Source organism: Artibeus jamaicensis, unplaced genomic scaffold (genome assembly GCF_021234435.1).
Source record: "Artibeus jamaicensis isolate MK-2021 breed Jamaican fruit bat unplaced genomic scaffold, CSHL_Jam_final contig_548, whole genome shotgun sequence".
Classification (NCBI taxonomy): Eukaryota; Metazoa; Chordata; class Mammalia; order Chiroptera; family Phyllostomidae; genus Artibeus; species Artibeus jamaicensis.
The window spans coordinates 18,263,420-18,277,513 of NW_026521883.1; the positions used below are offsets into that span (position 1 = coordinate 18,263,420).

General features: G+C 35.8%; 1 protein-coding gene across 1 annotated transcript in view; it reads left to right on the forward strand.

Moving 5' to 3' along the window:
• The window catches only part of WDR72 (WD repeat domain 72), a 199,119-nt gene that overhangs the window by 115,728 nt on the left and 69,297 nt on the right, over positions 1 to 14,094 (forward strand). Inside the window, exon 18 of the mRNA XM_053670098.1 lies at positions 5,536 to 5,731. Coding sequence (XP_053526073.1) covers positions 5,536 to 5,731 — 196 coding nt within the window. The remainder of the gene's footprint in view (positions 1 to 5,535; positions 5,732 to 14,094) is intronic.

Consider the following 14,094-nt stretch of genomic DNA (forward strand, 5'->3'; position numbering starts at 1 on the left):
GCTTTAGGTGATTACCTTTTACAGAAAACAAAGGAGCCAGTGCCTGCTAATCACATCACAGAAGAGGGATATTTGCAAATGAAAAGGCAAAAGTGGTTGAACTGGTTACACTGGTCCTTGGAAGGTTTAGCATGGATTTTAGGAAGTTATTTTGCAGTAAATGTTTGCCACAAATCTAGGTGAGGGAGTTTTTAGCAAAAAGCAAGAATCAAAGCAGCCTAGGCACATTGCAGGTCTGATTCCCCACGGGAGAATCTATCTGTGGGCATGGGTCCTGTGCATCTCCGAGTGGGAGCTGGGCCCATGCCACGTAGAATGGTCTCCTACATGACACAGCTCATGTTCTTGAAATTATGAAAGAGTTCCTTGCTGCTGTGTTTCATTGATACCCTCCTTTACTCGAAAGTACAAGTCAGTAGGTACTCTTGTCCTTGCAAAATTTCCTCCCAGGGCATTTCATTTAACAGAGCTAATGTAGAGACTAACAATGAGGGAGGGGGGAAAGTGGAAGATAATTATGCAAGGATGAAGCAAATGAGGGGAAAGAATGGACAGAGCTAAGGAAGAGATGTTCATGTCATTAGCAACTTACTGCTCATTGAGGTTTTTGTTTGTGGCAGAATTGTCTATTACTTTATTTCAAAAGTGTCACGATGTAAAGGTCCCTAGGTGCAGGAATTTGGTAAATGTAATTAGAAATCATTTTTCTATCCTGAGAGTACATTATCTGTGAGCTGATTTAGAGTTAGTTTCAATACCCAATTTAAGTTTTTTTCTCTTCCCAAGTTTTTTTTAGGTGCTAAAAGCTAAGTGGATAGCTTTGTATATTGTACAAAAAATATCTGTGCATTGATTAGATAAGTAATTATTGGAACTTTATGAGCCTACAATCAAATTTGCACAACAAGAATAGCAATAACTCCAATTAAAAATGGTTACTTTTGGTGACAGGAAAACAGAAAATGAACTCAGAACAAGTTGAGGGGTTGACACTCTGAAGCCAAACCAACACAATCAGAATGCTATTGAATTTTACTACCATGGCCTACGAGTTTTTATATGATTTGTCCTGGCTTAACCTCTTTGCTCATCATTCTCTCTTCTAGTCTTACTAACCACATTGATCTTCACGTCCTCCTCAGGACTTACTGTTTTCTTAAGCTGGGATTCTCATTTTTCCATTCATCAATTGCTCAAAGCCAACTTCTCAGACAGGTCTTCTCTGATGACTCCACCTAATAGTGTCCCCTTCCCCACCCCGCCTATGCCTCCAGTCCCATCGCATTGCCCAGTTTCATTTTCTTTGTTATGCTTGTTTTTAATGGAAATTATACCACGTGGGTTTTATTGTTGTTGTTTTGTTTTTTGCTTGTTTATCTTCTTTCCCTCATCATTACAGCAACTTGCTGAGAGCAGGGACTTGGTCTCACTCAGCCTCTTTGAGCAGTGGCCAGAAAGCCAGTAGTGACAGCAGCCAGTCAATAAATATGTAATGAATGAATGAATGAATAGCTATGCCAAAAGACCCTGTGATAATCAAGTGAACATTAGTATATGTTGTCTTAATGAGCATATTAGCAATCACCCTAAAAGAGTCTGTCTCTTAAAGGTGAGATTTCTTTTTCTTTAGTAGCCAAATAATTCCACAATGGGGAAAAGTCCTTAAGGAAAAGAATTCAACAGAACATTTATCCTGAACTGCTCCAACTAAAGATTTTTTGCAGTTATTCATTTGACCTTCAGATAAGTTTCAATGTGATTTGGACATGTTTAGACTAATGGATCTTTCAGGTTGTATGATTCTATGACCTTGTGCAAAATGCTGGGAGCAAGAAAAATATTACCAGAGCATTTATGACTCATACTATAGGAAGTCCAAGCTTTACAGTTTTTCTCCCATCCTGGCCACTACCCTGATGAATGACCCTGGAAGCTAGGGTCAACTATTTGTTTTCTTCTTGTGTAAAGTGGGAATGAGAATTCCTGGGTCCTTCAGGAAAAACGGACTTTTGCAAATACTCCTTTAAATGCTTCATTAACCAGTTCTCAAATTACTAATAACGCTGTTCATTTAAGAAGTTAGTTGAATCATTTAAATTTGAATCTACTTTTCAATGTATTTTAAGAGCACTAGGTGAGAATGGAATGCTTTTATAAAATACAGCAAAATCCTACTTCAGAAATCGAATGGGGGGATGCCTTTAAGGGAGGAGGGAGGAGTATATTTTTCAGATGAACGAGTTCATCTAGAGATTCTCTTCTGTTTCTCACCTAAGAAACATACCCAACATAGAAATAAATGCTGGAAAAGCAACAGCAAGGTTTTGGATTTGCTATTTTGCATGTGTCTGAAGCTTCATTGGAGTTCTTGGGATTTTATAACCTTACTCCAGTGGGTGAAACATGAGATCCAAGCCTGTAAGGCAGAAGTGTGACTTTTCAGGAGATGCTAAAAAGGTATGAAAAGCCAGTGTGAGCTGAGTGTTGGGGGAAAGCTTTTTTATACCAGAAAATCGGACATTGAACTACACACAGAGCTCGGGGTCTCTTATGAGTGTTCGTAACATTTTGTGCTCTTTCACTTTGCTGTTTCACGGTGTTAGCAGAAAACCATTAAAAAGTTTAGCTTGCCTATGGCATTGTAGTACTTCCAGTAATAAGTGTATGTCCCAGATTTGTGGCTGTCTCTTTCCAGCTGATGAATTGGTAAACCTTACTTCAAATCCCTGCAAACTCCCTCACAAGTGTATAATACTTTGCATATAATCTATTTTCAAGAAACTTGCATTTGGAAGACAGCTTTCAGACATAGTGCTTTCAATTCTAGCTATTATTAAAATCACGAAGTTTGTAAACCACTGTATAAATTTTATATTTTGTTGAGGTAAATTTTATCCCTACCACCTACACATTTTGTTCTACTATATATATTATAGAAACTCAAGTATTGATAGTTAGACATTATCAACAAATTCTACTTTCCACAGTTTACATTTTTAAAGTGTACAGAATCTATTTCAATTCCATTAGTATTTACTTAGGGCCCACTGTATACCAGATACTGTGATAATGTTATTACCTGCTTATAATCTCTGTCACTTCTCTGAGTTGGAACCATGCTTTGTTGATTTCACTTGAGCATAAAGTGTGTATTTTGAGTTTGTTTCCAGCTGGGGGTGTGCCATTCAGTATTCACTTTTACGTTTTGTGGTTCTGAGTATCCTACTCATTATTTTTAATATGTTTTATCCTATTATTTTTTTACTCCCCTTGTTTTTAATATTATTATTAATTCTTATAATATATACTTGTAGTGACAAATATGTCAAAAACAAAATTCAATAGTTAAAAATGTGGTCATAATATATAAATCCAATAATTTAAAATGTTACATGAAATTACATAAATTCCCATATATTTCTGAGGAAGAATATTGATCCCAGTTGTTATAGACCATTCTACTCAGAATGGGATAGAAAATATTCTAAATCACAGTCATGGGTGCTCCTCGGAGATGATAAGGACCCCAGGGACAAGGCAGCCAGGATTCCAGGGAGGATTCCAGGGAGGATGTACCAGGGGTCTGAGACATCCTCCACTACTGGCCTTCTGAATTTAGAGGTATAGACAGAAGAACATTCCACACAAGATTCTGCGACTGGAAGCTCTCATTCCAGTGTCTCGCAGTACCACAGACTTTGTTTTGTAAGTGAGAATATGAAGTCCCAGAGAAGTATCTGAACTTGCCCGAGGCAGCATTTGTAGTTACCGGCATAGATGGATCAGAAACTTGGGCTTTTTCATTCCTAATTTAGAGATCTTTAAACCACATCATCTACATCTTACAATCAGTGCTGTCAAATAAAATATGTGACAAAATTAAAATGAAATTCGGTGATGTAAAATTACTTATGAGTAATTAATATAGTTTATTCCATCATATAATATACAAAAATAAGCATGGTTCACCAAATTGTGATGGAGTATATGTTAGTAAGCATTATTTTAATAGTTAACATAGTATCATATATTATAATGTGGTAGATTCACCAGTATCATATGTAGAACATGATATGTAGTTAGATTCATGGCATGCAATAGCTGACACAGTGTTGAGAATCTCATCACGTGATAGGCGTGAGGAAGCATTACATGTCTGTACCGTGACAGGCAGTACTATGATGTTAGCAGACATGGTATGCAATGGTAAAATCACTTCATTCTACCTAACCCAGCATTTGAGTGGACAAGAACAGAGGGATGATCAGCAATCAAGAAGCCACTCTGATACATTTGGGAAGCTTCCCATATTGAAGGTCAAAGGCCTGGCTCCTTCTCCCCCACTAGTTCAGTAAGTATCTGCCAGCAGCAATAGCTCTTTGAGTGTCCTACAGCCTAAAAGTCTCCTATGCTGCTATGCCACATAAAAAAGACCAAGTAAAGATTTAGATGAATACATATTCTGTTTTGGGCATCAGCCTCTCTTGATACCAGTCTCAGTTAGTGTTGTCCCAAAGCCCAAGCCCTAGACATTGTCTGAGTAGATGGAGATAATGCAGAGGAGATGGTGGGACATAAGTCATTGGAGAGCGTGCATTGGAGGGGGAAAGGAGCATCCATTGGGTTGTGACCATACAAAAGATCTAACTGTCAGCCAGAAAAAGATAATGGGAAGGTGTCCCAAGTTCACCTAGATCAGTGATGACCCTCCGTTTTTCTCACTGATTCAGCACATGATTTTCCTTCAACTTGACTTAACTCCTGGACCTTGTCTTATTTCTCTCCAGAAAGAGGCTAAGGTATACTGGCTTTTTACTCAGGGATAATGGTGTAGAACCTTGGAATGAGATATACAAAAGGACATAGAAGCAAGGCTCAGAGGGCTCGTGCACAAAGGCCCATTCATGAAGTCTGTGTGGAACTTGGGATGTCATGTCTCAGATTCTTCATTTTAAAAATGAAGATAGTGGATAGATGCCCTCAGCCAAGCATTCCCCCTCCCCCTCCACTCAACCACAGATCCTTGACTGGGTATGTACAATAATCAGAAGTTGAATTTTGCAGTATTTTGAGCTATATAAAGCCAAAGACACATACACTGAGTTTAGTGAGATTTGTATTAAAGTTTTATCTTTAACCTTCTGTATTAAGCCTAGTTTAAATAAAATGTTTTTAGGCAAATAATGTTTTAGAGCTAGACATTGTTTGAGGAGCTAAATTTGTCTTTAAGAGCATTATGATATACTCAAATTAATTTTATGTATTTTCTGGTAGAAATGAAAATGTCTTAGGAGAAAGAATTCAGAACTTCTTTCTTTTCCTCTATAATCTCTTGAATTTACAAAAGAACAATATGTGGTTTGGGTGCCAGTTCTCAGTATCTACCAATTATTTCAGATACTAATCCATGTGGATGGAGCATTGCAATTTATGTGAAACCTCCTCATCAGAATTCTAGGCTTTGGGTTTTGTGCAAGACCCCAAATATTTGTAATAATACTAAATATAATTTTTATGGATATGCAAACTTAACAGGTAACTGAAGCAATACAAGCTGTTCTTTTGGCGGAAGTTCAACAGCACATGAAGACCTTGAGAAAGACGCCCATCAACAGTCAACCTGGGTCTGTGACTGAAACGGATAACTATCAGGTGATACAGATGGGGCCAAAGATGGAATGGACCGAGGAGCTGGAGTTACAGTGCATTACAGACAATTTGCCTCTGCAAAGTAAGTGCAAAATTTATTGGCATGCTCTTTCATCAGAATTTTTCTACCACTTAGTACTTGCTGAGAATATGAGTTCACAATATATCATTTCTGCAAAAACCGAGCCAAGTGCCCTGTTTTTGACCTGTTCTGCTATCAATTTCCTCTTACAAGTGTCAGGTTTTTAAAGAACTTCTAAATTCTATTAACCAGTAAATATTTTCCAAAACTAAAATTTATATCATTTATAAACATGTTTTGAAGTTATGTGATTAAAATTGAAAACAAGATTAACAGTTATAAAACAAGAGTAATACATTCTAAGGATATCCCAATAATAATAGGTCCTAGGTTTATTTTCATCTGATACCTTGATAACAGCCATATGCCAGATTTTTTTACTTTTGGAGAATAAGAGATGCAACATGAACTAATATTAAACTGGCTTATAGTTGGACCACATTATTTTATGACACATTTTATCTTCATAATTTATAATGATGATGCTTATGGTTTATGGCTAGCTAGTGAACCTAAATTTTTGTTATAAAACATTAACTAATTTTCAGACATTACTGTGACTTAAAAAACAAAAACACTAAAATTAAGTATAAATTTGATTTTCAAATAGCTTTTGATGAACAAACTTATTTATAATATGATTAAATGTATATTTTTGTCAGGGAAACATGCTACCAATTTTCATGTTCTGGGTTGTTAAGAATTGTTAGGTACACAAAAAGAATTTTGTTTTTTTTTTTATTTGGAACTCAGAAAAATGTTGCTGCAGTTAAAATGTTTAAATCTTAGATGTTATTCTTAAAAATGCATTATATTTATTTCTCCTTACTATTTTTATAAGATTACTGATTGGAAAGCACTATGTAATGATAGATGATATATAGCAGAAAAAAAATCTTCTTCAGTGAAGGCCAAAAATCAAAATAGGTTATTTCCTGATACCAAGACAGCTACTGAGGATAGAAAATTCAACAAGTAATTTGATAAAGCTCAATGGTGATTTCGGGTCATTTATTTGTTTGTTGTCCAGAAATTAGCTTTAATTATCTGATAAATTCACCCACTTGAAGGAGCTCCTTTTTTATCCTATCATGTAATTATAGTTGTATGACATATTTCAAGCAAGAAGCATAAACATCCCTTTTTAAATTAATTTTCAGTGACTATATTTGAATTCTTGATTCTTTGGGAGAGGCACCTGTAGTATCATTAGTAGGTTTCTCCCAACTCTCCAAAGACTGTTAGTGTTATTCATCATTTGTTAATTCTCATTAGGTGGCATATCTGGGCCTTATTCCTAATTTTGACTTGTCTAAATTATCCATTGCCCCAAAGCCTTATTTTCTGGATAAGAAATTCCTGGCAGGCTATCAAGATGTTTTGCTATCACAAAGTTTACCCGTTATTTGAAGTTTCACTTAGTCTGTGCTCTGTCCCCAGTTAATTATTGGGTATAAGAGCTATTAGTACTATGGAATTTACTTACTATGACTAAAGACATCCAAATTCCATGTTAGGCTTCAACTATCTTTTGATTATTACTTAATGATTCTTTACCCATGTTAAAGGAAAATTTAGGATTAGTTTGTGATAAGAATTAGAACACAAAAATACTACAGCTACTTAATATGTTTGTGTATAAAATTTAGAATATTTTATTTAAAAGAAATATGCTCACAAAAGACCAAGCAAATATATTTTGGAGAAATGCTGCCTGCAAGAAAATATTAACTGCAATTACAAGTAAATCAGAAACACATAGCATATACTAAAGAGAAAAATTTTCAAGCAATATTATATTGGATATTAACATTACCTTTTTACTCCTTTTGGAAAAGGTTTATTTAAAGAAAACTAGTCAGAGAAACTTAGAAAAACTATAGGAACCTTTATACACTTGTTATAATAGTATGTACTATACACTTTATGGAATTAAAAAATTCAATCACTACAAAAAGCGACTTATTTGTTACTTTTTTGTGGGGTTTTTTTGATTTTTTAAAATTTATTTAATTATTGTATTTGTTACTTTTTAAACAATTATTGGGTTAACATTGATTCATAAGGTCATGTAGCTTTTAGGCATACATTTCTGTGATACATGATCTGTATATTGCATTGTGTGCCCATCACCCAAAGTCAAATTATTTTCCATCACCATATATTTGGCCTTCTTTGCCCTTCACTAATCTCCACCCCCTGCTCTCTGGTAACCACCATGCTGTTGTCTGTGTGTATCTATGAGTTTCAGTTTTATATCCAAGATATAAGTGAAATATGTTCCTTATTTTTTTCTGACTGACTTATTTCACTTTGCATAATATTCTCAAGATCCATTCATGTCATTGCAACTGGCAGTATTTCATCTTTTCTTATGGCTGAGTAGTATTCCATAGTATATATGTACCACATCTTTATCCAATCCTCCATTGAAAGATACTTTGGTTGTCTTGGTCACTGTAAATAATGCTTCAATTAACATAAGCATGCACATATTTTTGTGAGTAAATGTTTTCTTGCTTAAAAATTTCATTTATTTATTTTTAGAGAGAGGAAATGGGAGGGAGATAGAGAGGGAGAGAAACATTAATGAGCTGCCTCTTGCATGCGCCCAGTTGAAGAGCTGGCCCACAACACAGGCATGTGCCCTCGCTGGGAATGAAACAAGGAACCTTTTGGTTTGTGGGCTGACGCCCAACCTACTGAGCCACACCAGTCAGAGCTCAAGTAAATGTTTTCAAGTTTTCCAGGTAGACACCCAGAAGAGGGATTGCTGGGTCGTATGGTAAAGTCTAATCTTATTTTTTTGAGGAACTGCTCTACTATTTTCCATAGTCGATGTACCAAACATTCAAAGAAGATTCGATATCTACTCTTCTCAAACTCTTCCAAAACACTGAAGTGGAGGCAATCTTTTATTTATTTCACATGTCCTGATTCAAAGGTTAAAGAGATGGTATAGGTACTATTCAGTAATGTGATAATTGCTCAACTTTTGTAGGCAGATTTACTTAGCCAGAATGTCATCGCAACATATATTATTTTACCAAATATTCTTATGATAAATGGTTTATGTCACCTAATTTTATCAGGTCCTTGCTCTTTTATCCTCTGTTAGCTCCCTTTTACTATATATTTTTAATTCTTTTTATTCTTAATTTAATTTCTTTATTTTTTTCCTTGCTTACTTGAGGCATCCTCTTTGCAAATCATTCTGAAAGTCACAGATGATGGTTTTATTATGCAAGAATACTCAAAAACTTCTTTAATGCCAGAACAACGTATACAAATATTTGGTTTACTAACAATAATAGATCAGGAAAAAAATAATAACAAGTATCATGCCCTTAGTACACTCTAACATAATGCTAAGTACTTTATGAATGCTGTCTCATTTTTTCCTTTAATTCTTACATAACTCACATGAACAAAGTCTCTGTTTTCAACATTTGAGTCACCTATGTAAACACTTCTATCGTCTTTTTAAATGTCCATGTTCATGGAAATGAAATTACAAAGAACAACTGAAAAAACTCTCTCTGAGAAAAAGAGATTCCTGAGAAATTGCCTCTTCAATTTTTTATTTGACATAATTATGTGTTTCCTTCATATACATTAAATAAATAATATTTGAAAAAAGTCCATCACCATACACAGCTATACTGAATGCCACCAGTTATATGTATTTTGCACCTTGATACACACTTTCTATTATTATTCCTTTTTTTTTTTCAGTAAGTAAACTGGGATTTAAAAGAGAGTGTGTACCTTGTCTACAGTCAAAAAATTACTAAAAACAGAGGAGCAACCTCAGGTATTCTCTTAAACACTGTGTTCTTGTTTAGTAAACTGCATTTCCCATACTGACAGCTTGAAGGAAATTTGCTCTAAATCAGCTCAGTCTGAAAAGTGAATAATTTATTGAGTGGTTTTCTTAGATTTTTATTCCTGCTCATAAATCATACTTTCTATTACCAAAGAGTGTTCAATCATTGCCATATTAGCCCTTATAATAAAGAAAATCACCAGATTTCTTGAATTACTGGTGCATGAGATGAATTTAGAAAGCAGTGGAAATGAAGTGAAATGAAAGTTGAAGCATAATGTGTTTGAAATTTATAATTTTGTATCGTACTTATTTTCATAGCTTTCATTTCTTGCATTTCACAGCATGCATTTTATTTGAGGTTTTAATATTTCCATATTGGTATTTTATGGGATAGTGGTAGATTTTATCTGGGTTTACATTTTTATAATGACTACATTGCTATCTTCATTAAATCTTTTTAATAAGAAATTGTATAATTAACACTCACATTTGTAGCTAAAATGACAGTATTTTCTATTATTAAAATAAATTAGAAAGTTATTTTCCTTTATTTTTTGAATGGGATTTGGGTCAATTTAAACAAGTGTTCTAAATTGTTCTATTAAATAAATTAGTCTAAATAGAGATGGAGGCTTGGTAGATAAAGCTGTCACCTGGAATTATAGGCTGAATTTAAATTCACATTAAAGTGTGGTTGTGAAGATCGTGCATCACATATAGGTATTGCAAATAATCTATATTAGATTCATTGTTCTCAAAGACTTATCTGCAAAATCAAATAATGAAAATGTGCTTTGTTTAAATAAAACCAGGCACATATAGTAAATCAAGGAAATAAACGGTGATTCAACAGAAGAGTTTCATGGCCCTGGTGGCCAACAGCAGAAGGACTGGCTTGGGACAGGCATCCTCTCCCTCCTGAGTTTCTCAGAAGGAAATCTGTCTAGTTGTTGAAAGGCTTTGAAACATAGTTGACTGCTTTACAGGGGAATGCTTTCTTGACTGTATTCACAGCAAACGCATTTTCCACCACCCTCTGTGAGGTCTTCAGGCTAAGTGAGAAGGCCGATGTGTTGTTCTTTGTGGCCATGGAAGTCATTTAGGAAAGGTCTATGTGATGTGCGTGAGCAAGGAGCAGAGAAGTAATGGGAGGAGAGGCATTTGATAGAAGGCCTTAGCTGTGATAGTGAGACCTTAGGTTCTCTCCATGGGATGGAACGGCAAACCATTTGACCAGACAAATGGCACATATTTTGATGGTATCACACTGAGGTTCGGGAGTCAAGGACAGAAGCAGGGAGACTGGCTGGGAGCCCATGATGCTGATCTTGATGATGACAGCTTGGATCAAATATGGCGGTCTGGATGAAGAAGTAAAAAGTGGTCCGATTCCAAATGTATTTTGAAGGTATAGCTGCTAGTATTTGATGATGGATAGAGTATGGAGGAATGAGATGAAAATCAATACTTAAATAACTTCGAACAAAAAATATTTGATGCGAGGCTCACCCCAGTATTCTGGTTGGTTCCTATGCTGGGCAGCGCGGTGCTGCACATGGTGTTCCACGTGTGCTGAAGGAAGAGTGGAAAACCCACTCCACACTCCCACCTGTCCCTGCTGTGTTTGGTTTCAAGTGTCCCTGCTTAGATGACTTCTAGTGTCAACTAAATGAACCCTCAGAAAATGGACCAGGCTTTCCGCCCAAGAAACTGTGGATTAAAGATAATACTAATAATGTAAGCTTATGCAAATAAGATGCAAATGGAATTGCCAAACTTGGCTTAAGCTACATTAGGTGTGTGTGTAATATCCTTTTGAAATTTCTACTTTTGGGTAGATTTTATAATGGACATAATGTTGATATACTAATAATGTGTATGATGTTTGCAAACAAATGTACTTATTGGTGGTGCATGCTTCAGACCTCCTTTTTGTTTTCATTTCTTTTTGCAAGAAAGTATTCCGACCACAGCCTTTGGGTGGATTGAGGTAAGCAGGCAGATGTGGTAAGCTTTTGGTTACAGGGTGTTGGTCACTTAATATTCTATATTGCACACTGTGCTAGCTCTAAAACTTTGAAAAAGTCTTCATGCATCACTCCTCTATATCACTCATCTCTGCCACTGTGCACTGATCCAAGAGTTGGGGTACCACGGAGAACGAGTTGCATATCTTCAGTGGAAACAGGAACTAGCATCACAGGGACCATAAAAGTGTGTCAGACAGTGCAGAGGAGGCGGCAGGAGCACCTCAAATAGGCACCCAACTCAGTCTTTGGGATCAAGAAGTCTTCTTAGGAAAAAAAAAAGATGTCTAATTGAAGTCTGGAAACATGAATATGATTTAATGAAGCAAAAAGTCAAAGTGGGAGAAGGTAGCTATTTGCTAAAACCAGAAAAGCTATCTATGCTTGTTTCTTCCTCCCAAGAGTCATCTGATTAACATGCACATGAGTGAGGAACTTGGGCATTAGAGAGAAACCCATGTCTTGAATTTCCTCTCTGGAACACATCTGTGCACTCTTTGAATCTTACTGTGCCATTGCCTTTTATCCCCTAACCTTCTTCCTTTCAAAATAATGATAATGATAATGATAATGGCAACGACAATAATAGCAGCTTACAATGATATGGCTTAATGTAACTTAACTTCACATAACTTAAATCATTTGTTCCAGGCAACAATTCTGTGGAGATAGTGAATATTGTTATACCCATTTTATTATGAGAAAATAGGAAAAAGAAGTCAGGTAACTTGCACAGGGTCTTATTACAAAGGTAGCCAGGAATCAAAGCCACCCAGGAAGTCTGGTTTCAGTATATGGATTCTTTGCCTATAGCTAGCATTGTGCCCCAATTAATCATGATTCTCCTTAACTTCTTCTTAATTCAGCAGATATTCACCAGAGTCTCCTAAATGACAGTTACAGAGGTAGGTATTACCTAAGCTGAGAATTACAGGCAGCAAAAACAGGTATTTGGCATAACAGCAGAGGAAAAATTATCTTGAAGAAGTTAGTTAGAAAATATGGAATACCTAATTTCTACTGACCTTTGGTATGGCGCTATAAGCTATTCCATCAAAGATGTACTTAATACTAAAGATTTTTATTTGAAATATAAATTTAGATAATTATAAGTTTTAGTGGTCAAAAGATTTAGTGGTTTTACAACTGGGAACGGGAAATTTCTACTGGTGAGTGGTAGACATGACAAAGATTTGGCCTAAATACTAAGTGAAGAGCGAAGGGTTAGCAGTAGGTGAGAAAGAGAAGAGGAAATTTAAATTTTTATTTTTTGGATTAATTTGGATCATGTACTAGACAATCTTAAATAGTAAGATATTCCTATGTTAGATGAAGACAAATTTATATGTAATCAAATAAATTATTTAGCACCTAGAATCTATTGCACCCCTTTCAAAAGACACTTTTGTCATCTGGGTTTAACATATGTCCTATCTTATTTTTAGCTCCTTTTGAAATTGATGGAGAAATTTCATCATTTCTCTTTTTTCCTCATATAAATTCTTCTGAACTTCTCCACTGCCTCTGCCTTCTCTGTATCATCTTAAAGATTACATTGCCTTAGAAAGACTGATAGAGTCACTGCTCTTTTTCCAAAAGTAGTTTCATCTTTCACAGAGATTGAGATTGATGATTTTCATCTTGGCATATGAAGAACTAGAGTATTTCATCGTCTTTTTTCCTCATGAGCAATCAGAATGCCAACCTGGCCTGACTGCACAGAGACTGCAGCATCAGGAATTGAGTTAAATATTTCCTTGGTAACAGTTGTGCAGGCACCACTTATTGATTATTGTCTGCTTACCCATTTAAATGTATTGACAAAGAAAAAGTGATCTAGACTCTGTCGCTGAAATCGATGTGTTTTGCGCTATTGTTCTCCCGCACTGAGACCGGCCTCCCAATAGTGACCCCTCAAGGACAAGGGTCGGGTCTATTTATCTTTTTTCCTCCCATCACCTAGGATGGCCCTTTACCTAGTAGCTGGTAATAAGTGTTTATTGAGTGGATGGATGAATGGATGGACCGGGGGATGGCTTGTACTAAAGATTCAGTTAACTCCTAATTAGTAAGAGAAAGAGGAGACAAGGCGAATCAGCTGATTGCTTTTCTTTAGCAGGCAGATATAGTGTGGAATATAAAGTAAAATTGTGCTTTCAAAGCATCATCAGCCCAGGATCATGTGGTACACACGCAGCAGGCTCACAAAAAAATTAAAAATAGACACACGAATGAATCAAGTTTGTAATCATCCAGAATACTTCTCTTCCCTGATGGCTGATTATTTGGCTCTTCACTACTCATTTTGTCATGATCTGAATTCTCTCTGATATTTCGGGGAGCCCAAAGCCTTGCCTTAAACTTCTCTTTGTGTTCTTCCTTTAGCTCCAGTTTTTCTACGGAAGTATTTAAGGCACTGTTATGTCAAACACTATTTCCTCAGCATTTGGATTCACATCCTGGGTTCTGACTCATCTGCCTCTCTCTGGACTTCTGGCTCATTCCTG